The sequence below is a fragment of the Zootoca vivipara genome, chromosome 12 (genome assembly GCF_965207765.1).
Source record: "Zootoca vivipara chromosome 12, rZooViv2.hap1.1, whole genome shotgun sequence".
Classification (NCBI taxonomy): Eukaryota; Metazoa; Chordata; class Lepidosauria; order Squamata; family Lacertidae; genus Zootoca; species Zootoca vivipara.
In genome coordinates, this window is record NC_142595.1 from 27,533,200 (window position 1) to 27,556,020 (window position 22,821).

Genomic DNA, 22,821 nt, shown 5'->3' on the forward strand with positions numbered 1-22,821 from the left:
TTTCCTTGCCTCTGCAAAGAAGTCATTTCCAAAGAGCCTCCTGCAAAATTGAGCTTGCCGCCCTGCTGTCAGTTGGGAGTGGGGTGGAGAGCAACATCTACTTCCCCCTCCCCCTCTCATCTGTATGTTTAACTAGGCATTAGACATTCATTAAACATAAACACCACCCTCCAAACTACTTTGGGACTGGACTCGGCGTGTAGTAGGTGGTCCCCAAGTTAACCCAGGGAGTGTTGATGGAATGGAGGGGAGGTGCACAGCCATATTATTTTTACTTTTAAATCCACACATTTTAGTTTCTCTTGAAGTCTCTCCCCCTCCTGGTAATTTGCATGTTTTTCTGACTCTCTTGAGCTTCTTATTATGATTAATTTTGTGAATGGGTTTGATACAACTTATTAATGTTCAGACACTATGCCTGAATAAAGAATAGTAACCATGGCTTCCCTGTGTGCTCCATACTGACCATCTTGCTTTGAATGTTTCCTCACTGCACAGTGGTGTCTAAACATGTTCACCAAAATGTACTTAGAAAATGCCTGCAGACATTCCAATTCAGTGCTGGTACATTGGTGTGCAGCATGCAGGGGGCATTGCAGGCATGTGTACACACCCTACTCCTGTTGACTTCGGCTTTTAAGAGGTCGCACATGAATTTCACTTCAGCTGAAATTCAGTGGCAGTCTAGGGAGGGTGTGGGAATCCCATGAGAAATTCTGGTAGTCAAACACTTTTGCCTTCCCTTGAAACCCTTTGTTTTGTCTACTTTGACATTCCCCAAAGAGATTTACAAGCAATACTTTTTATTACTTATTCAGAAACAAAGAATCCCTCAAACATTTCCTAAGACATTAATTAGGACATGAATGCCTGCTGCTTCTCACATTCTTCTTAAGCCTGATATAAGAAGCCCTGGGTACTAAGAGGGAGTCAAGTACTGTCACTGCTCTGATCCCTGAGAGCTCTATGAAGAAACATCATATCTCTGCTTAAAGAATAAGACTTTGAAAAATCAAAACAGACCACATACAGCTTTATGTTTTTTCTCACAGAACACTCCTTACCATATAAGCATATTGTGATATATTTTCCTGGATACCTGTTTTCATTTATCATCTTCAACCTATCATCTCCTAAGTGGATTAATGATAGGAAACTATTTGTCTACTAATATTTGCAGAAGGTGAGTTAACAAACGGAACATACTTTCTTGTATGCTCAGACTCTGAAAGAGGTGGCAAATTTTCAGGGTTTGTTGTTGCAGGGTTGATATGAACTGTTTGTGTATTACCCTATGGAACATTAACTCCCGACTCCTCCTGAAGCTGCCCAATTCTTCTATCGAATCAGAGTGCATTCCTTCCTGTTTGCCTCCTTCTCGTGTAATGCTCCTTATGCGATGCTAATCAAACAGATTGCATTTCTGCTGCTAAGCTGATGAAGAGGATGCAGAAACTAGAGGAGAGTAATGAAACCATCATTACAGAATTCATCCTTCATGGCTTTGGAGACCTACGTGATCTGCAAATTCCTCTCTTTGTGGTGTTTTTAGTTATTTACATCATGACTATAGTTGGGAACCTGATCATTGTTGTACTAGTTGTGAGAGATCAGCACCTCCATACCCCCATGTATTTCTTCTTGGGCAATTTGTCTTGCTTGGAGATTTGTTACAGCTCAACCATCCTCCCTAGAATGCTGGACAGTTTCTTAACTCGGAACCAAACTGTGTCTATTTATAGCTGTTTTCTTCAGTTATGGGCTTTTGCGGTTTTTGCGGCTGTAGAATGCTACCTCCTGGCAGCAATGTCTTATGATCGCTACTTGGCAATTTGTCGACCCCTGTACTACTCCACACTTATGAATCTCAAGATTTGCCTTCAGCTTGTTGCTGGATCTTGGATCGGCAGCTTCGTGATAAACACAGCCTCTTTTCTCTTTATATCACAGTTATCCTTTTGTGGCCACAATGTCATTGAACATTTCTTTTGTGATTTCACTCCATTGATTAATCTGGCCTGCAGTGGCGCACGACAAGTTAAACTGGTATCAGCCGTTCTGGCTTCTTTTGCCACCCTGCCACCATTCATTCTGACCGTAACATCATATGTGTACATCATTGCTGCCATTCTTCGAATCCCCTCCACCACAGGAAGGCAAAAGGCCTTCTCTACCTGCTCCGCTCACCTCATTGTGGTGACCATTTTCTATGGCACCCTCACCATTGTGTATGTTTTGCCAGATACCAATGAACTGAAAGAGCTGAACAAAGTGTTCTCTGTTTTTTACACCATCTTGACACCTTTGGTCAATCCCCTCATATACAGCCTGAGGAACAAAGAGGTGAAAGAAGCCCTGAGAAAGTCAGGCAGCCAATTTTGTAATTCACATAAGAGTGCATTGACCTCTTGTTTTCAAATCTTATGATGATGTTTCTAAACAATTTAAGCACAAGGAGGCTTGATCATGTTGAATTCTAACATCACTCAGAATATTCTCCCTGTATAGCTAAGGAGGGATACAGCAGGGTACCATCTGGATTGGAGATTAATAGTGAATCTCATATATCACATTTGGAGCTTTCCAGAGGAACCGCAATATATGAATTAATACAGATGAAAATTGATAATTGAATTTTGTTCTTGTACATACACAACTTCCAAGGAAGTTACCAGTATTTGACTTTCCTTGGTCCTTTCCAGTTCAATTATTTTGAAAGTCGATGTTTGTTTCAAGATAAATTGTAAGTGGAATGAGAGGGCTTCTTCTTCAAGAAATTAAAACACTTAAAAGGATTCTGCTTTTGTTTTGGCTGCATCAAACGCCTTGGGTACTCCTTCCAGTACCCTCTACATTTTGGCCAATGAACATCAGAGATGGATATCATGAATCACATACAGTATAACAAATCAACTTTCTTTTTGCAATACCTTCTCCTAATGTTCACACACTTAGTCACACTTATCACCTATCCCTCTTTTAATATTATCATCACTCAGTCCTGAATCACATTACTCTGACACATTCTTTGTATGTTTCATGCAGTGGCTGGCCATGTGATTACAGGCCTTTTCAGTAGTGGACCCCCATTTGTGGAATATTCTGGCCAGGGAAGTGCATCTGGTTCCATCATTGGTGTTTTTTAGGTGCCAGGCTAAGACACTTATTTTTAAATGACTGTGACAATGATATAATCTCTATGGCCGCATAGATATGGATAAACTATAAACAATAAACAATATACTAATAAAGAAAGGAATAGGGTACGATATAAGAAAGTACCAAAAAATTGCAGTAAGAATAAGATAAGAGTGTAAGTACTTTCAATATTGCAAAAGTTAATTACATTGGGAATTGACGGGAAGTTGTTTATGTTTTTGTTTCTAATTTGAGTTAATGTTTAATTTTTATATGATTTAATTTACTGGAAGATAAAGTATTGTAGTTATTAGTTTGTTACTATGTCAATTAAGTATAAAGAAGAATAAGATGTCATATATGTGTATGTACCAAAAATTATGTATGGATTTAAGTCAATAAATAAAGATTATCTTTTTTATAAAAAAGACACTTATTTTTACCCAGAGCTTTCGTAGAAAAAGTAGCTTCTACTGTGGTGTTCATCTGGTGGGATAGGATATCTCCTTGCTGTGTCCTTGGATGGCCATCTAGAACATTTTGTATTGTACATTAATTTTAAATTTTATGGCTTTTTAATGGTTTTACTTGTTTGCATTTTGTCTTGTTAAGTCACTTTAAGACTATTTTTTATAAACCTCAGACCCCGCAATCATCACCTGAGTTCCTTCTTCATGTGCCTTCTCTGTGAGAGGTCAGCAACACAAGAACGTACCTTTTCTGCAGTGGTTTCCCTCTTGCAGAATGCTCTCCCCAGGGAGGCTCCCCTGGCGCCTTCATATAATATGTTTAGGAACCAGGCAAAAACATTCAGAACCCAGCAGCTAGACTGGTGACTGAGAGTGGCCGCTGAGACCATATAACACCGGTCCTGAAAGACCTACATTGGATCCCAGTACGTTTCCGAGCACAATTCAAAGTGTTGGTGCTGACCTTTAAAGCCCTAAATGACCTCTGCCCAGTGTACCTGAAGGAGCATCTCCAACCCCATCGTTCAGCTGAGGTCCAGCTCTGTGGGTGTTTTGGCGGTTCCCTCACTGCAAGAAGTGAGGTTACAGGGAACCAGGCAGAGGGCCTTCTCGGTTGTGGCGCCCGTCCTGTGGAACGCCCTACCATCAGATGTCAAGGAAATAAACAACTACCTGACTTTTAGAAGACATCTGAAGGGAGCCCTGTTTAGGGAACTTTTTAATGTTTGATGTTTTATCGTGTTTTTAATATTCTGTTGTGTACCGCCCAGAGTGGCTGGGGAAACCCAGCCAGATGGGCAGGGTATGAATGAATGAATAAATATATTATTATTATTATTATTATTATTATTATTATTATTATTATTATTATTATTATTATTATTATTCCTCTTCTCCCAGGCCTTTGGCAAATTAAACAATTTATGGCCTTTTAAACCGTGTGGGTGGATGTTCTTGTTTTGGTTTCTAACTATGTTATGTATTTTTGTGTTTTTATATTGTAAACTGCCCTATAATCCTCAGATGAACAGCAGTATAGAAATTTAATCCATGATAATATTAATAAAATTAAAAGTATAAATAATCACAATAATAATTCTTCCCTGGGTCTAACACACCACATCCCCAATATAATAAATCAGCATACTGTATCACATGACTCTGGCATATATTCTTCTTACTGGTTACATACCCCTCCCTGTTTCCCACAAATACAATGTACACACTTCTTGCACAGCTGGTTAAAGTGCTGCCCCATCTTTCTTGGTCACAAACCCCTTTCATATATTACTTTAATGGCCAAGACAAAAGCAGGCAAGACCAGATAGGTATAGCCACCCCCATATAAATCACACACTCAAACAGAGCATTGATGCAAATACACATGCTCTGTGGAATGTACTATATGCTAGTTGTGCTCAGAATGGACCCATTGTAAATAATGGACATGGCCAACTTAGATCCCTTAATTTAAATGGATACAACCACATCACATAAATGCTCACATACAATAACCCTCCCCTCCCAGCTACTTTCTCCAGAATATTGCCTCCAACCATAGCAATTAGGCTCAAGACTTCAGTAGCAAGCTTTTTTATCAAGTCAAATTGTGGTTTGGAGAGCTTGCAATGCCCAGTGTCCCAGTTGGAACCCTGTAAAAAGTCCCACTCCTGCAATTAGGCTTGAGGGAAGCATTTATGAATGGTCAAAAGCTTTTTGTATAGTCAAAAACTTGATTCTTTCAGGGTGTGGGGAGGCACTTTAGGCCAAATGAGAAACTTCTGGAGATTGCATCTGGCTCACTGGTCAATTGCTCCCCACTCCTGGTTCATAGGATTGCAGCCTTAGTTACTCCTCTCCCTTATGCATTTTGCTATGCTTCCAGTCACCTTTGGGGCATAATAAGAAAATGCTTTTGAAGTACATGTTTTTATTTCTTTATTTAAAAGACCCTTGACTGAGATGCTGATGGGAAGAGCAGGTAGAGAAGGCCTGTGGTGGACGGGATGCCAAGAATGGCAGACATTATGTACGCATTTGATGTCATAGTCAGAATGAATGGGTGGCAGGGTTACAATGGAGGTGAGAACGGCTGATAGGAGTTTTACCTGATGTGCATCATTACAGGCCAGGTTCATCATTAGAATGAAATCACAAAATAAATGCTCAGTGACATTGTGGCCACAGAAATTTAACTGTCATCTAAATGTTAAAAATATTATATTTTTTGTGATAAAGAGAATGGCAGGCATGAAAAGAGTGACAGTGCTCTTGAAATAAACACACACCGAGCCAAGGGAATCTTGGGTGACCAAGCTAAGTGGGTTCAGTAGAAAGAGCACCACCCATGGGTGGGAGCTTAGATCAGGATAAGATATTCCTTCATGAATCTTGATCTCAAGCTCCTTAGGGCTTCGAAGGTTAAGATTACAATAGCACCTCAGTTAAAATACAACTGTTTCAAATAAAAATACATACTTTTCTACTCTTCTACTTTGCTTGATTTTGATTTTGGGATTGAAGCTGAACAAACTCACTATCCAGGGACATCCTGGAGAGCGCATGGGGCCCCCTTGAGTAATTTCTCTAATATTATCTATCATAAATGGTTTGGGCTTCAATTGAAATTCTTTGGAAGTTGATTTTACAATGATGCTCCTCAAATAGATTATCAGTGATGTTTTTCAAACATTACTCCACTACAACATTAGAATATCCCAAGAGGTCAATTAGCCAATAAGTGCCTGTTTCTTCTTCATAAGAAATTATTCTGAGCATGAAGGGGAATCAGCCATTGTCACTGAAACTGATCCAGCAACGTGACTCATCTCACCACTTAAAATTATGGAATTGATAACAAACCAAAAGACCTTTTCTGATCAGTTCTAAAGAGTGACTCTAGATTATAAATCAAAGGTGAGTAGTCCAAGTTATCTATTGCTTTAGATTCCAGTTTTGAATTTCCAGCACATACTGAACACATGCTTATTCCAACCAGCATGCTATAAAAACAAGTTCCCTATGGTGATCAGATGCAAAGAGGACAGGGCTTCTGTGCTCTTTAATTCTTGTGTAGAAGCAGCATTCTGTCTTCTCTCCAGCCCACACTATTGTGACATGCTCAGCTGTTTTTATTGGACAACTTCATTTTTTTGACAGGAGTCCTATCCTCATTTGCATCTAATCAGCCAAGAACTTTGTCACAAATTAAAAAGGAGCTTCTTTCATCTTTCAGCTTTAAGTAGGGAAATGTTAGTGCAACCGGCTTGCAGAATTTTGGTGGAACAAATTCAGTGTGATATCAGTCACTCATTTACTGGGTGACCAATGCTTATTGACCAGCCACCCAGTAGGAAGGCTTATAGAGAGTTTATAGAGCAGTTTGGACCCAATTTTCAATCTTGGTGGGCACAGGGATAACTTTTCTGGACAGAGCGAGTTAATTTAATGTGGCCAGTTATGAAAGGAGAAAAACCAGTAGATGCTGATGGTTTTGCATAGTGCAATGGTGGCTGCCCTCCCAAAACTGGTGTCACTGCAGTTTATCTGAGTGGGGGGAAGGACATGGTGGCAGTGAGTTTTTGGCTGCAAGGGTACACCTATGGAACGAACTGAGTTCTTTGGTCATTCACAGTTCATAATACCACTTTAGTATTTCTTAAATTATGGAAAGCCTAACCTCTTAATGCAGTTGCAACAGAGTTAATTCTGGGCTCTGTGAATGCAGTGATCACATGAACATACAAAGCTTCCTTATTTGGTATGTGGTTCCAACAATAAAGAGCCAGTGTGGTGTAGTGGTTGAGAGCTGTAGACTCCTAATCTGGAGAACCGGGTTTGCATCTCTGCTCCTCCACATGCAGCTGCTGGGTGACCTTGGGCTAGTCACACTTCTCTGAAATCTCTCAGCTCCACTCACCTCACAGAGTGTTTGTTGTGGGGGAGGAAGGGAAAGGAGAATGTTAGCTGCTTTGAGACTCCTTTGGGTAGTGATAAAGCGGGATATCAAATCCAAACTCTACTCACCAGCTGACTTGTGGAAACATCTGTCCATACACTTCAGCACTTCAACATTGTATGACCACACACAATATTCTTGGTGAGACATGTAATGCTGGAGCAGTGATTTGCTGCCAGATCATAGCATGGCATCATCTGTATGGTGAGGACTCCCAGCTCCATTTCTCTGTTACATCTGAATCAGGAGAGGCTGCGACTATTTTCAACTGGTGCCTAGCTGCAGTGGTTGAGTGGAGGAGAACCAACAAACAGAAGCTGAATCTTGTCAAGATAGAGACACAAGGTTCCACACCATCTGAATAAACAGTTGGTGTGTAGTTGGTGAATGATCCTCAATCCGCCTTTGTCACTGGATGGCCAAGTGGCCTCTGTGATGTGCAGCACTTATTATTGGCTTAGGGTGGGATGCCCACAATGCCCTTTCCTTGGTCACTCTGATTCATGCCTTGACTATTGTAACACTCTTTTATGTGGAACTTTTATTGGAATTGTTCCAGAAGCGCAAGTGGTGCTATTGCACTTGAGTTGAAGGAATGGCAATGCCTGACAATCAGCTACCGGGCCCTGTTCAATATCTTAACACAGAAAGCCTTGAAGAATTCAAGACCAGGTTACCTGAAAGACTGCTTGCTTCTGCATGGGACAGTAAGAGCACTTAGATCATCTAGGGAGCTTCTAGTCATGGCAGTGCACCCTACACAGTATCATAGGGTAGAGACAAAAATATATATGATATTTTCTGCTCTTGCCCTTGTATTATGTAACGGCCTTCCCTGTGCCAAATGTGAAGCTGGAGCTATCAGTAGCTTCAGATATCTTGTAAAGACTTACTGTATCACGATGCTCTGGTTTTCCCTGAAGCATAAGATTTTACCCAGTTACAGGTATATGTGCTTGAGCCCCCTACATTGTTTTATATACTCTTATATGGATACTTTCATGATTTTAAGCTCTGCTTTTAAATTAAGAAATTTCAAAATATAAAATATACTGTATTCTTTCTTCCTGTTGACTACCTCCCTATTTTTTCCTTTCTTTCTTTAAGTGAACAAATTGATTGGACGAATTCCATTCCCCCCCTTCAACTGAAAAAGATGCAGAAACCTGCAGGGCGTAATGAAACCATCATTACAGAATTCATCCTTCGTGGTTTTGGAGACTTCCATGACCTACAAATTCTTCTCTTCACTGTGTTTCTAATGATCTACATCATGACCATGCTTGGGAACTTGATCATTGTTGGACTAGTTGTGACTGATCGGCACTTACATACACCCATGTATTTCTTCCTTGGAAATTTGTCTTGCTTAGAGACCTGTTACAGCTCAACCATCCTACCCAGAATGCTGGCCAGTTTATTAACACATAACGATAGTGTGCCTATTCATAGTTGCTTGGTCCAATTCTGGGCTTTTGGGATTTTAGCAGGAACAGAATGCTATCTCCTGGCAGCAATGTCTTATGATCGCTGCTTGGCGATATGTCGACCACTGCATTATTCCACACATATGAATGCAAAGGTTTGCCTCCTGCTGGTGGTTGGATCTTGGATTAGCAGCTTTGTGATGGACACAACAGTATTTATATTTGTATTGCAATTAACATTCTGTGGCCACAATGTCATTCAGCATTTCTTTTGTGATTTCACTCCATTGATTAATCTGGCCTGCAGTGACACACGGCAGGTTAAACTCATATCAACTGTTCTGACTTCAATAGCTACTCTGCCACCATTCATTCTGACCTTAGCATCATACATGTACATCATTGCAACCATTCTTCAAATTCCATCCAACACAGGAAGGCAAAAGGCCTTCTCTACTTGTTCTTCTCACCTCATTGTGGTGACCATTTTCTATGGCACTCTCATCATTGTATATGTTTTGCCAGATACCAATGAACTGAAAGCGCTGAACAAATTATTCTCTGTTTTTTACACTATCTTGACACCTCTAGTCAATCCCCTCATATACAGCCTGAGGAACAAGGAGGTGAAGGAAGCCCTGAGGAGAGCAGGCATCCATATGTGCAAATGGGCATTCAACTCTGGCCTTCAAATCTTTAGATGTTGCGTAAGGTAACTAGATTTCCATAGCTAGAAAAAAGGGAACAATCTGGAGTTTGTGAACCTCATACACACTAAGAAAGGCAACATTCAAAAGTCATTTAGGCTATGTTCTAAGACCTTGGAGATATGTTACAGAGCCCTCTGTATTGTAGCTAATGAAAATTATAGGTGAACATCGTAAGCCACATATGACAAATCAATTGCAATACCTTTTTGCAGCCATTCCTAATGGCCACACAATTAATCACATACTCATACCATTCATGAAACCCCCTTTCTAACATTCCCATTGCTCTGCCCCTAAACAGATTATGCTCCCCTGTGTCGAACACATCCCAGTCACGTAATGCATAGGGTCTTCTGGCGGTTCCCTCACTGCGAGAAGCAAAGCTACAGGGAACCAGGCAGAGGGCCTTCTTGGTAGTGGCGCCCGCCCTGTGGAACGCCCTTCCATTGGAGGTCAAGGAGATAAACAACTACCTGACATTTAGAAAACACCTAAAGGCAGCCCTGTTCAGGGAAGTTTTTAATCTGTGATATTTTAATGTATTTTGGTATTTGTTGGAAGCCGCCCAGAGTGGCTGGGGAAACCCAGCCAGATGGGCGGGAAATAAATAAATAAATAAATAAATAAAAGCACATCATTTCCACATGCACTTCTTCTTACTAGTTACATATCCCTCTCCACTCCCTCTAAATACAATGTTAAACCTTTCCACACACCGACTCAAGTGCTACTCCTTCTTTCTCACACACAAGCCCCATTGACCAAGCCCCATTACTCACATGACCAAGACAAATGTAGGCTTGGTAAAAATGAATGTGGTCATCCCCACTCTACCACCAAGCCTACTCACATGCATATGTACACACACATACAGTATGCACATATTTTTGTGGGGTTTTTTTTTACACACTAGATCACAGGAGAACTGCTTTATAAAATTCAGTGAAGTGTGGGTTTCAAATGATATTTGTGTTTCAGTTTGCATCTACACATCTTTTGGTCCCACACTCTTGCAGGAGGCAGCTAACTTGTGTGAGAATACAGGACCAGAAATGGGACATTCTGGGATCCAATCAGAAGCAGGGATGGTTTCTGTAATTCTGGGGTGTCCCAGTCAAATTGGGATGGTTGGAGGGTATGCAGACCCAGCAGACCCCCATCCACCGACTGGTAGGGAGAACCATAGCTTCTGAACTCTGAACCAAGGGAATCTTGAGTGACCAAGTTAGGTGGGTCAGATGTAAAGATCACCATTCATGGGGTGGGAACTAGACCAATATGACATAATCCTTCAGTTGCCTTGGTCTCAAACATTTTAGAACTTTAAAGGTTAAAATTACATTCAGCTCCTCAGTTAAGATAGAACTATTTCAAATAAAACATAGAATCATAGAATTGTAGAGTCAGAAGGGACTCCAAGGGTCATCTAGTCCAACCACTGCAATTCAGAAATCCTGTCTACAGCTGTTGCTGGGTGGGCTCGAACTACTAACCTTCTGGTTAACCATCTGAAGAAGTGTGCATGCACACGGAAGCTCATACCAATGACAAATTTAGTTGGTCTCTAAGGTGCTACTGGAATGAATTTTTTTTAATTTTGTTTTGACTAAGGCAGACCAACACGGCTACCTACCTGTAACAAGAACTTATGGTTAAAGGCCAGATGCACTGACCTATTGCACCACAGGATAGTCTAAATATTTGAAATGCATTTCCTTATTCTTCTCCCTTTCTATTTGATTTATTTTTTTATTTTGGGATTGAACCTCATCAAACTCACCATCCAAGTACAACCTTGAGATGGTGTGTGCCCCCCCCGACATTTCTCTAATGTTATTATAAATAATGTTGGTTTCTCTTAGACTTTTTGGAAGTTGAGTGTTTAGTGATGCTCCTCCTCCTTTTTCAAACTTATCCCCACTCCAGCATGGGCATATCCCAAGAGGTTAATTAGCCAGATTAGCCAGTGAGTGTCTTCTTTTTGCTTTCTTCATATGTAATTACAGTCTAGATAAGAAGCACTGACTCTGACAGAGAATCAGCCATTGTCACTGTAACTGATCCATCAGTACGATCAGTGAAATCTTCATCTCATTACCTGAAGAATGGGAATTTCATAATAAAGCAAAATACCTTTGCAAAAAAGTTATCAATCGTATACTGTTCCTGTCTAAAGATTAGAAACCACTGGTAAGTAGTTGACGTTTTCCTCTTTGTTGGATATTGGGCTAGTCACACTTCTCTGAAGTCTCTCAGCCCCACTCACCTTACAGAGTGTTTGTTGTGGGGGAGGAAGGGAAAGGAGATTGTTAGCTGCTTTGAGACTCCTTAGGGTAGTGATAAAGTGGGATATCAAATCCAAACTCCTCTTCTTCTCAAGGTGATTTGATATCCCACTTTATCACTACCCAGCAACATTTCAGTATTAGTACATGCTTGGTTGTGCCCATTACAAATTCTTTTTTTGAGAAATGTTCATGGTAGAAGCGACCATGCCCTCTTTCACATCTAATCAATTGGAGGTCTGTTGGGATTTAAATAGGGGCTTCTCTAAGCTTACACCTGGTAGTTTTAAATACCAAAATGTCTCTTTGTGAAACAGATTTGCAGAATTTCATTTCAAGACATTCAGTGGGAAAGCAGTCACAATAATTACTGTGTGGACAATGCTTATTAATCCTTAATGAGTAGAGGATTTTTGAAGAAATCATACAAAGGATGCCACTTGGGACCACCTAGAACACTTGCTGAGCACAGGGAAATGATTCTGTACAAGACAATGCAACCCCCCCCCCCAACTTGGCCAACTGTAAGAGGAGAAACACCAGGAGCAGCTGAGTCTGTGCCAGAGAGCCATCCTTACAGCTGCCCTGCCTCCCCCCAATCTGGATTAGCTGAAGTGATGTAGGTGTTAGGAAGATAGATCCACCACAATGTGCTTCTGACTAATGCCTACCATAGAATCATAGAGTTGGAAGAGACCACGAGGGCCATCCAGTCCAACCCCCTGCCAAGCAGGAAACACCATCAAAGCATTCTTGACATATGCCTGTCAAGCCTCTGCTTAAAGACCTCCAAAGAAGGAGACTCCACCACACTCCTTGGTAGCAAATTCCAACAGCTCTTACTGTCAGGAAGTTCTTCCTAATGTTTAGGTGGAATCTTCTTTCTTGTAGTTTGAATCCATTGCTCCATGTCCGCTTCTCTGGAGCAGCAGAAAACAATCTTTCTCCCTCCTCTATATGACATCGTTTTATATATTTGAACATGGCTATCATATCATCTCTTAACCTTCTCTTCTCCAGGCTAAACATACCCAGCTCCCTAAGCCGTTCCTCATAAGGCATCGTTTCCAGGCCTTTGACCATTTTGGTTGCCCTCTTCTGGACACATTCCAGCTTGTCAGTATCCTCTTGAACTGTGGTGCCTAGAACTGGACACAGTACTCCAGGTGAGGTCTGACCAGAGCAGAATACAGTGGTACTATTACTTCCCTTGATCTAGATGCTATACTTCTATTTATGCAGCCCAGAGTTGCATTGTCTTTTTTAGATGCTGCATCACACTGTTGACTCATGTCAAGTTTGTGGTCTACCAAGACTCCTATATCCTTTTCACATGTACTGCTCTCAAGCCAGGTGCCTCCCATCCTGTATTTTTGCCTTTCATTATTTTTGCCCAAGTGTAGTACTTTACATTTCTCCTTGTTAAAATTAATCTTGTTTCCTTTGGCCCAGTTGTCTAATCTGTTAAGGTCATTTTGAAGTGTGATCCTGTCCTCTGGGGTATTAGCCACCCCTCCCAATTTGGTGTCATCTGCAAACTTGCTCAGGATGCCCTCAAGCCCATCATCCAAGTCATTGATAAAGATGTTGAATAAGACTGGGCCCAAGACAGAACCCTGTGGCACCCCACTAGTCACTACTCTCCAGGATGAGGAGGAGCCATTGATGAGCAACCTTTGAGTTCGGTCAGTCAGCCAGTTACAAATCCACTGAATGGTAGCATTGTCTAGCCTGCATTTTACCAGCTTCTTTACAAGAATATCAGGGGGGCACCTTGTCAAAGGCCTTGCTGAAATCAAGATAGGCTACATCCACAGCATTCCCTTCATCTAACAGGCTTGTAATTCTGTCAAAAAATGAGATCAGATTAGTCTGACATGACTTATTTTTCAGAAACCTATGCTGACTTTTAGTGATCACAGCGTTTCTTTCTAGGTGCTCACAGACCGTTTGCTTAATGATCTGCTCTAGAATCTTTCCTGGTATTGATGTCAGGCTGACTGGGCAGTAATTGTTTGGGTCCTCTCTTTTCATTTGCTCCTAAATCCTGCCACTGTATGTCCCCTTCACCTGGTAAACTAGCAAGCAGGAGTGTCCAAAAGGCATGGGAGAAGAAATTCAAAGGAGCCTCACACAAGGGAGGAAAGAACTCGGGAGACATGCATGGGAGGATGACTTGTCCCACCTCCCATAAAACTGGTGAGTGGGCTTTGAAGTGGGGTGTGCAAATCAAGAGTTCTCTCCTGCTTCGTCTGACCATCTTGGGGGCTCTGTTTACACACAAGAATGAGGACATTGTTGGGGCATTGGCCCTTTGCTGGTCATGGTAAATGCCTGACATTGCTATCTTCCAGAAATGGCCCTTAATAACCTATTGAAACCTTTGAATTTACTTGTCTTGCCCATATCTTGCTTCTTTTACATAGGTTGACCACAAAGGGACCATTATTTTATCTCAAATCAAGAAGCTTGAACACACATTTATACTCTATACATAACTTCTCCGTGTATAACCTGAACACTGCTAATAATAACATATTAACAAAATTCCAAGTTCCAATGTCTTCCTGCCCCCTACCCAAATTGTTTAGCTCATGGTGATGTCTAGCAGTGAGAGCTTTGGGTTGTCAACTAGCATCAGAGGGGTTAAATAAGAGCACAATAGCATATGGATATCTCTGATGAATCTTACTAAAGGTCTATCTAGTGACTAGTCAGTGTCTAGTTTCTCATAATGGCCAACAAGATGTCTCTGGGAAGCCCACAAACAGCATATGAGTGCAACAGTCACCTCCTCTTGTCCTTTCCCTGTGACTCGTATTCATGGGCATACTGCCTTTGATCCTGAAGGCAGTATACATCCCTCTTAACTACCTGTAGGAGGTTGTGATTTAATGGCTGTTGCTTACAATTGATGAGAAAGGATAACATTGTTTCCACAAACTGTATATTCTATCATGGATGCATAAGAATCCATAGAAAGACGGTCCTGGTGAATAAACAAGACTCTTGTATTCCCTTCTGTGAAATGATATTATAACTTCAGCTATACAGCCCTTGCTTATGTGATATTGACTCTCCTGATGATTGTTCCTGTTTGTATTTGTACTTGCAAAACAAACAAAACAATTATCACACCCCACCTCATTTTTTCTATTCCACCAGATGAAAACCATGAAGAAAGAGGAGGAGAGAAATGAAACCAACATGGCAGGATTCATCCTTCTTGGTTTTGGAGACATCCAGGAGCTGCAGATTTTTCTATTCATGCTGTTTCTAATTATATACATTATGACCATGGTTGGGAACATCCTCATTGTTGTACTGGTTGTGCTTGACCAAAGCTTACATACACCCATGTATTTCTTCCTTGGGAATCTGTCTTGCTTGGAGACCTGCTACAGCTCAACTATCCTCCCCAGAATGCTGGCCAGTTTCTTAACAAAGAACCAAAGTGTTTCGGTGAATGGGTGCATTGTGCAATTGTGGGTTTTTGGTTTCTTGATAGCAGCAGAGTGCTACCTCCTGACAGCAATGTCCTACGATCGCTATGTTGCAATATGCAGGCCCTTGCATTATCCATTTCTTATGAATTTCAAAATCTGCCTCCAGCTGGTGGCTGGTTCTTGGATTGGCAGTTTTGTGGTAAACATGACCTTGTTAATTTTTATACTGCAGTTAACCTTCTGCGGCTACCGTGTTATTGATCATTTCTTTTGTGACTTCATTCCAATAGTGAATGTTGCCTGCAGTGACACGCATCAAATAAAAGTTCTGTCACTTGCTCTGACCTCCATCTGCACACTGCCACCATTCAGTATAACAATAGTATCCTATGGGTGCATCATTAATACCATTCTTGGCATCCCATCCTCCACAGGAAGGCAAAAGGCCTTCTCTACCTGCTCTTCTCATCTCATTGTGGTGACCATTTTCTACGGCACCATCATCGCTGTGTACATTTTGCCAGACACCAAGCAACTGAGAGAGCTGAACAAAGTCTTCTCTGTCTTTTACACAATATTGACACCTCTGCTCAATCCTCTAATATATAGTTTGAGGAACAAAGAGGTGAAGGAAGCCTTGAGGAAAGTAGCTTACAAATATGCACATATAAGAGTTTATTAAAGCCATGATTTCAAACTGAATGATGAAGCCCTTTTCTATTACAACTCATTTTGTACTGGATGTAGGTCTTCTTCTGAACTAAAGAAGTGCAAACCTTGGAAGTAACTGAATGGAACATTCTCAGGGGACTCTCATGCACTCAACTTTCAGCTCTCTGTTTAAAGATTTGGATCTAAATAGAACAATATGAACGCAAATCTTTCTAAGTGTTGAAAAATACATGTTATGCAACCACTAAACACTGTGTACATACATTGCTTTGAACTAATTGTTATTCCTTTCATGCTATATGGAGGTTGAACTGGTGTTTGTTAAGCATCTGCAGTGTGACTTCAATGGACTACTGTTCTGACCAGCCAAATGAAACATGGAATCATAGAATTGGGAGAAGTCATGTAGTTCAACCCCTTGCAATGCAGGTACCACAACATGCGGTCCTCCACCCAATTTGAAACCATACCGGACCCTGCTTAGCTTTGCAAATGTGCTAGTAGCTTTATTGCTGCACCACTGAAATGAAACAAGATGGCTATGTTCTAGCTCCACTGTTGGAGACAGTAAGCCTCTGAATATCAGTTAGAGTGCTTTTGTGCTTATTTCCTGCTTGCTACCTTCCCGTAGGTGTCTGGTTGGCCACTGTGACAACAGGATGCTGCACTCGATAGACTAATCCAGCAGTTTCTTCTCATGTTAATGTTTTGTTTTGTTTTATTTTATTGACACACCAAGCTCAAAAGGTTGCCCATCACTGTTATACAGTATGTTATGAAGCAATATTGGGGGAAATGGAAAATAAGAATAAGAATAATAAAAAGTAGAAGTTGCAGGCTGGCTGCGCTCATGCCATCAGATAATGGTACCTAAGGTTGAATGTAGGTGTGACCACCTATTGCTGCAACAGTCCAGCTTGGAGAACAAGCCTGTGGAGGGGTGGCAGCTATCTAGCCACGTGAAATGTTTGTGTGCATGTTTAGTGCAACTCAGGACCTATAAGGACTTGTAAGTTTGGTTTATTCTCCTCAGGCTGGGTGTACTCAGGATAGCAAATCAGACATCTATTCACATAGATTCAGACATCTATTCACATTTTCCAGTCTATTCATATGCCCTTTTTGTGCTATGGTGGTGTGTTGAAAATGTAATGTTTCTCATTAAAAAAAAAAAACCCCCAAAACCGCAGATGCCAATATTGGGAGGAAGATTAGTTGGGAGGAAGATTGGGAGGACATTAGTTTACACCGCAATGCATACCGTATATTTTTAGCGCATACTAATGACTGGAATAGTTTTTCTTCTAAGAATACGCCATTTCAGGTAATTTTGCTTTAAACCCCTCTTTGGATAGTCAGGTTCAGCATGTGATTAAAAAAAATGTTCAAACCAATTCTCAGAAAAATGTCTTCTGAGAAATGTTGGGTCTGTTCTAAGAAATGTTCAGATTATCATTCCTGATGAGATGTGCTTCATTGAGCTATTCCTCAAAGAGATACTCAATCAACACGGTGTTTAAAAACAAACTTTTCTTAAGAGACTAATTAGGGCATAATGCCTACTGCTTCTCACACATCCCCTTGGCAGCCGTAGCCTAAATAATAAGCTTTGAGCATAAAGAGCTGATCTGGTTTTAAATTCAGCTGATCCATGAGATTGACTGGTGAATCTTAGAATCTCAATATCTAAGGAACATGACTTTGAAAAGCAATCAAGCAGCCATAGTCTGCCTTTTGACTGCCTTGAATTACATGCACAGGTTGAATGCATGATCATAGCTTCCAAGTTCTCCCTTTTTTAAAAGGGAAATTCCCTTATGCTGAATAGGCTTCCTGGTGAGAAAAGGGAAAACTTGGCAGCTATGTGCATGATTATTCCCATCACTGTGATATAAAGGCAAGTGCACCATGATGACCTATTTGCTGTCAGACTCAGGTGTGATTTTGATCATCCATTTAGCATTGTGACATGCTCAGCAGTGGCATCACAATTCCTTCTTGGTTGACGCCTTGTGAAAATGCAAGAGCCCTGTACTCCTTTGTATACAATCAACCTTAGAGCACCACCAGGATTTATAGAGGGACCCAATTGCTACAAGAGCCTTTTTCTCTTCCTATCTAGGAACTCTAAGGTAGAAATGGGGAAGCTTTGGGTCTCCAATGTTGATGGTCTACAGCTCCCATCAACCTGATGTTGGTAGGAGCTGATGGGAGTTGAACAACATCTGGAGGATCAAAGGTTCCCCATTCCTATCCTTCCAAAATGGACCAATATCCAATCTGCCTCTTCAGTCACCTAAATCTCAGTGGATAAATGATAAGGCAGTGTTTGCTTAGATACATCTGGATCTGGATATATCTGGAAGGTAAGAGAGAAAGTAGATGCTATATAGCATAAAAAATTATGTTGATGTAAGTGCAAGCTTTTAATAGTCACTTGCTAAAGCTGGGTAACAGCTGACAGTTCACTGATCCACAAGTGCAAATATTTGAGTTATTTGAATTATTTCACTGCGTCTGTTGGTAATTTATGCATGTTCTGATTATTCAGATTATTGGTGGCATTGCATTTCAGAGGATAACTATTTCTTGCAGCCATCACAGAGTTTTTGATGTTTAAATGGTATATAAAACCTGTTAAATAAAATAATAAATACCTTGCCTCACTTGACCAACCCAATTTATAACCACATATTTTGACATATTTCTTACATCAATAAATTAATGTGGTTTCACCCCGACACAATTCGGAATCATCCAAAAGACAAAGTTATTTTGTTTCTCATGTTCTTTAGTTGTGGCAGCATGGTTGCATTTCCTGACTGATCCAGGGCGAGAGGGTTCACTAAAATTCTGGAGCCATGATTGTCTGGTTGATACTTGAAAGCATTCAAGTTGGTCTCAGGCTACCTTATTAGCATAGCTATCAAGTTCTCCCTTTTTTAAAGGGAAATCCCCTTATGCCAAATAGGATTCCTTGTGAGAAAACAGAAAACTTGACAGCTATGCTTATTAGGAAGAAGGATGCTATCATTTGTATAGCTTTTATGCCAAAAATCTTAATATGCTTGCAATAGCAGAAAGGCAGCAATCTTTGCATTACGGGTTTCTGTCCACTGAGTAGCTCCCTCAGCCATTATATAAAGCTCACCTAGGGATGCCTTATTTCCAGAAAAAGAAGGCAGGTTAATCTAAGCACTCAAATTCTAAACAGTTCACCTCTGTGAACCAGTTTTTCTTATACCATGGGAATAATTTAAGTGAGACTTGGAGGAACAAATACAGTGGTACCTCGGTTTAAGTACACAATTGGTTCCGGAAATCTGTACTTAACCTGAAGCGTACTTAACCTGAAGCGAACTTTCCCATTGAAAGTAATGGAAAGTGGATTAATCCGTTCCAGATGGGTCCGCGGAGTACTTAAACTGAAAGTACTCAAACCGAAGCGTACTTAAACCGAGGTATGACTCTACCTGAATAGGACTATTGGGAGACTTGAATCCGGGGCAAGATCCCTTTAATTCAGATGGGGGCAAATACTGGAATAACATGAGGGGAGAGTAATATTGATTGCACAAATTGTTCTTCTTCCCCTTCGACAGATTAAAAAGGATGTTGACATTGGAGAGGAGAAATGAAACCATCATTACAGAATTTGTCCTTCGTGGCTTTGGAGAGCTCCAGGAGTTACATATTCTTCTCTTCATACTGTTTCTAATTATCTACATCATGACTATGGCTGGGAACCTGATCATTGTCACATTGGTTGTGACTGATCAGCACCTCCACACCCCCATGTATTTCTTCCTGGGCAACTTGTCTTGCTTGGAGACCTGCTATAGCTCAACCATCCTCCCCAGAATGCTGACCAGTTTATTAAGCAAAAACCCAGGTGTATCCGTTAATGGCTGCATTGTGCAATTATGGGCATTTGTATTATTAGCAGTAACTGAGTGCTATCTTTTGGCAGCAATGTCTTATGACCGTTACATAGCAATATGCCGCCCCTTGCATTATTCTGTCCTCATGAATTTCAAGGTTTGCCTCCAGCTGGTAGCCGGGTCTTGGATTGGCAGTTTTCTCATAGACACAATATTGTTAGGTTTTATACTACAGGTAACCTTCTGTGGCCACAATGTGATTGAGCATTTCTTTTGCGATTTCATTCCAATGATGAACCTGGCCTGCAGTGATGCAAGTCGGGTGAAACTGGTATCGGCTGTTCTGACTTCTATCTCTACCCTGCCACCATTCGTTCTGACTATAGCATCATACGTGTACATCATCACTGCCATTCTTGGCATCCCATCCGCCACAGGAAGGCAAAAGGCTTTCTCTACTTGCTCTTCCCATCTCATTGTGGTGACCATTTTCTATGGCTCTCTCACCACTGTGTATCTTTTACAAGACAACAATCAACTGAGAACACTCAATAAGGTATTCTCTATCTTTTATACCATCTTGACACCTCTGGTTAATCCCCTTATATACAGCCTGAGGAATAAAGAGGTGAAGGAGGCCTTAAGGAGAGCAGTCAACAAATATGCTAACTGTATGAGTTCATTAAATTCTGTTTTCAAATTCATACGCTAATTCCTATCAAGTTGGTTCTGGAGCTGTGCTACACTTGGTCATTTATTTTTAAGTTTTAAAAAATTGTATCCTGCGAACCTTAAGAAAAAATAATGATGGTGGTAAACAGCAATAAATCAATAATAAAATTACAACCGTAAAACAAATGCAAAATGCCATGGAGACTCATCCCCACTGCTACTTCTTCCTCCACAAGATCTGTCTATATGTCTTGTCTCTTTTTGTCTGGTTCTGTATACAAAATATCCAATGGCCTGTTCTATTCAAAGATTGTGGAAGCAAACATTTTTTAATAAAAAAAAATCAAAGCCATTTTCCAGCAACCTAGTGTAGTGTATCATACAATAGTTGAAATTAAAAGAATCAGCAATAGATATTATGCTAAGATAATAAGATAAGAGAAATAAAAAATAAAGAACAAGGAACATGATAGATGGCAATCTAAAGTTTCTGGTATATAACATTGCAAATATTTTTTAAGGATCTTAGTGTTATAATGGAAATATTTAAAACTGAATGAAAAAGGAACCAAGTGATGTATGTACCTCCACATACTGTATTGCCACTCAGTCTAGTGTATATCAGGTGAAATCCCATGTGACGTAGTGATTCTTCCTTGAAACTTTTATCATTTGGTATTCTATAGAACACTTTTACACATAAGCAGTAAAATACACATGCATTCCTCATATACACCCGATAATTTTCTTCTGAGTTTATTAGACCCCTGGGAATAGAGAAACGGAATATAAATAAAAGTAATTACTTCATCTCCTTTATTACATTAGTTAGTGCGGAAAACTGTAAGAGAGATCACCTCTCAAACAGTAATGGAGAGCTAAAGATGTGATAAATCAAGGAATAGACAAATCATACTGGGAGATCAGAAAAAGCAGAGAATGAGCAGGCATAAAGCAACGACAACAACAAACACCACCACATAAAATCGTATTAAATTCTCCAGGATCTGCCCATGAATAGTTTGGTAAGTCAGTTTTTATGGATTACTTCTCAAGTAGCTTATCTACTATCAACTTGATAAAAAACCAATTTATCACAAGTTAATTATACTGAGGGCAATTCTGGGCAAACCTTTAAGGTTCAGGTGTGCTGAGAAGTTAACATGTTACCGATATCTGTTTCGATATTTTCAATAATTTGCATGTTCCATCACACACACTCTCATTTCACACAGAGCACTGAAGAGTGTGTAGCAGCTGCAGATTCCTTTTGCTGGAGCATGCTGGAAACCCACGACATGGAAAAAGGCATCGAATGATGGGGACCACTGTGGTCTCTTGGATTATGATGGGAATTGATGCCTGCTTTCCACACACATACCCCTGACAGTGGAAAAGGACAGTACTACCAAACAAGCAGGTTCTCAGGTCAGAATTTCGTGCCTCCACTCAGCAGTGTGAGCAAATGCACCCTCCCCCCAAAAAAACCAGCACCCCAGCCAGGACTGATGCACCACTCCTAGAGGTAAATTTACCACATCAAGAGCTCCACCCCTTAAGGCACTTAGTGGAGCTGCAAATTTTCTAACTGCATCATTCTGGGAGGAATGATTTCAGATGTGATCTCCCACTCGCAGCTGCTCCAAAGTAGATCAATGCTCCAGTGGAAGAAACAGAATGAATAGTTGCCACTTTCATAGTGTTAGACTGGTTAACTTAGACCAGGGGTGACCAACTCCCAAGAGAATGCGATCTACTCACAGAATAGAAAACTGGCAGTGATCTACCCTCTTTTGGGGGGTTCAGGTCAAAGTTAGTTGTTGAGCTTTTTTTAGGAAGGAAGAAGGCCCATTTGGGGGGGGGGTCGGGTCAAAGTTGTTGAGTTTTTTCAGGGAGAAGGTAAAATGTTGAGCTTTTTTAAGGGGAGCCACAGTTGTTCAGCTTCTTTGGGGGGAGCCAATGATCTACCAGTGATCTACCACAGACGTCCAGTGATCTACCGGTAGATTACGATCTACCTGTTGGGCATGCCTGACTTACACCATCTCTACTGAATGGTTGTTGCAGGAAACACTCATTGAAGCCTGAGACTCTTTAGAACAAACAATCTGATTCAGTGAAATGTCTTGAGACTAATGTTTGAATGTTTTTGGCACTGTATT

General features: G+C 40.7%; 4 protein-coding genes across 4 annotated transcripts; all 4 read left to right on the plus strand.

Moving 5' to 3' along the window:
• The first annotated feature begins 577 nt into the window (after nt 1-577).
• LOC118094152 (olfactory receptor 8U3-like) lies at nt 578-2,795 on the plus strand. Its single transcript, XM_035134203.3, has one exon. The coding sequence runs from the start codon at nt 1,438-1,440 to the stop codon at nt 2,425-2,427; it is 990 nt and encodes a 329-aa protein (XP_034990094.1). The 5' UTR covers nt 578-1,437; the 3' UTR covers nt 2,428-2,795.
• A 5,912-nt stretch (nt 2,796-8,707) lies between these two features.
• On the plus strand, nt 8,708-9,978 carry LOC132593104 (olfactory receptor 11A1-like). Its single transcript, XM_060282116.2, has one exon. The coding sequence runs from the start codon at nt 8,723-8,725 to the stop codon at nt 9,707-9,709; it is 987 nt and encodes a 328-aa protein (XP_060138099.1). The 5' UTR covers nt 8,708-8,722; the 3' UTR covers nt 9,710-9,978.
• A 5,175-nt stretch (nt 9,979-15,153) lies between these two features.
• Nucleotides 15,154-16,116, plus strand: LOC118094513 (olfactory receptor 6B1-like). The gene has a single exon (XM_035135024.3). It carries the CDS (start codon nt 15,154-15,156, stop codon nt 16,114-16,116), a length of 963 nt encoding a protein of 320 aa, XP_034990915.3.
• Nucleotides 16,117-19,718: 3,602 nt separating this feature from the next.
• On the plus strand, nt 19,719-20,699 carry LOC132593105 (olfactory receptor 6B1-like). Its single transcript, XM_060282117.2, has one exon. It carries the CDS (start codon nt 19,719-19,721, stop codon nt 20,697-20,699), a length of 981 nt encoding a protein of 326 aa, XP_060138100.2.
• Nucleotides 20,700-22,821: the final 2,122 nt, after the last annotated feature.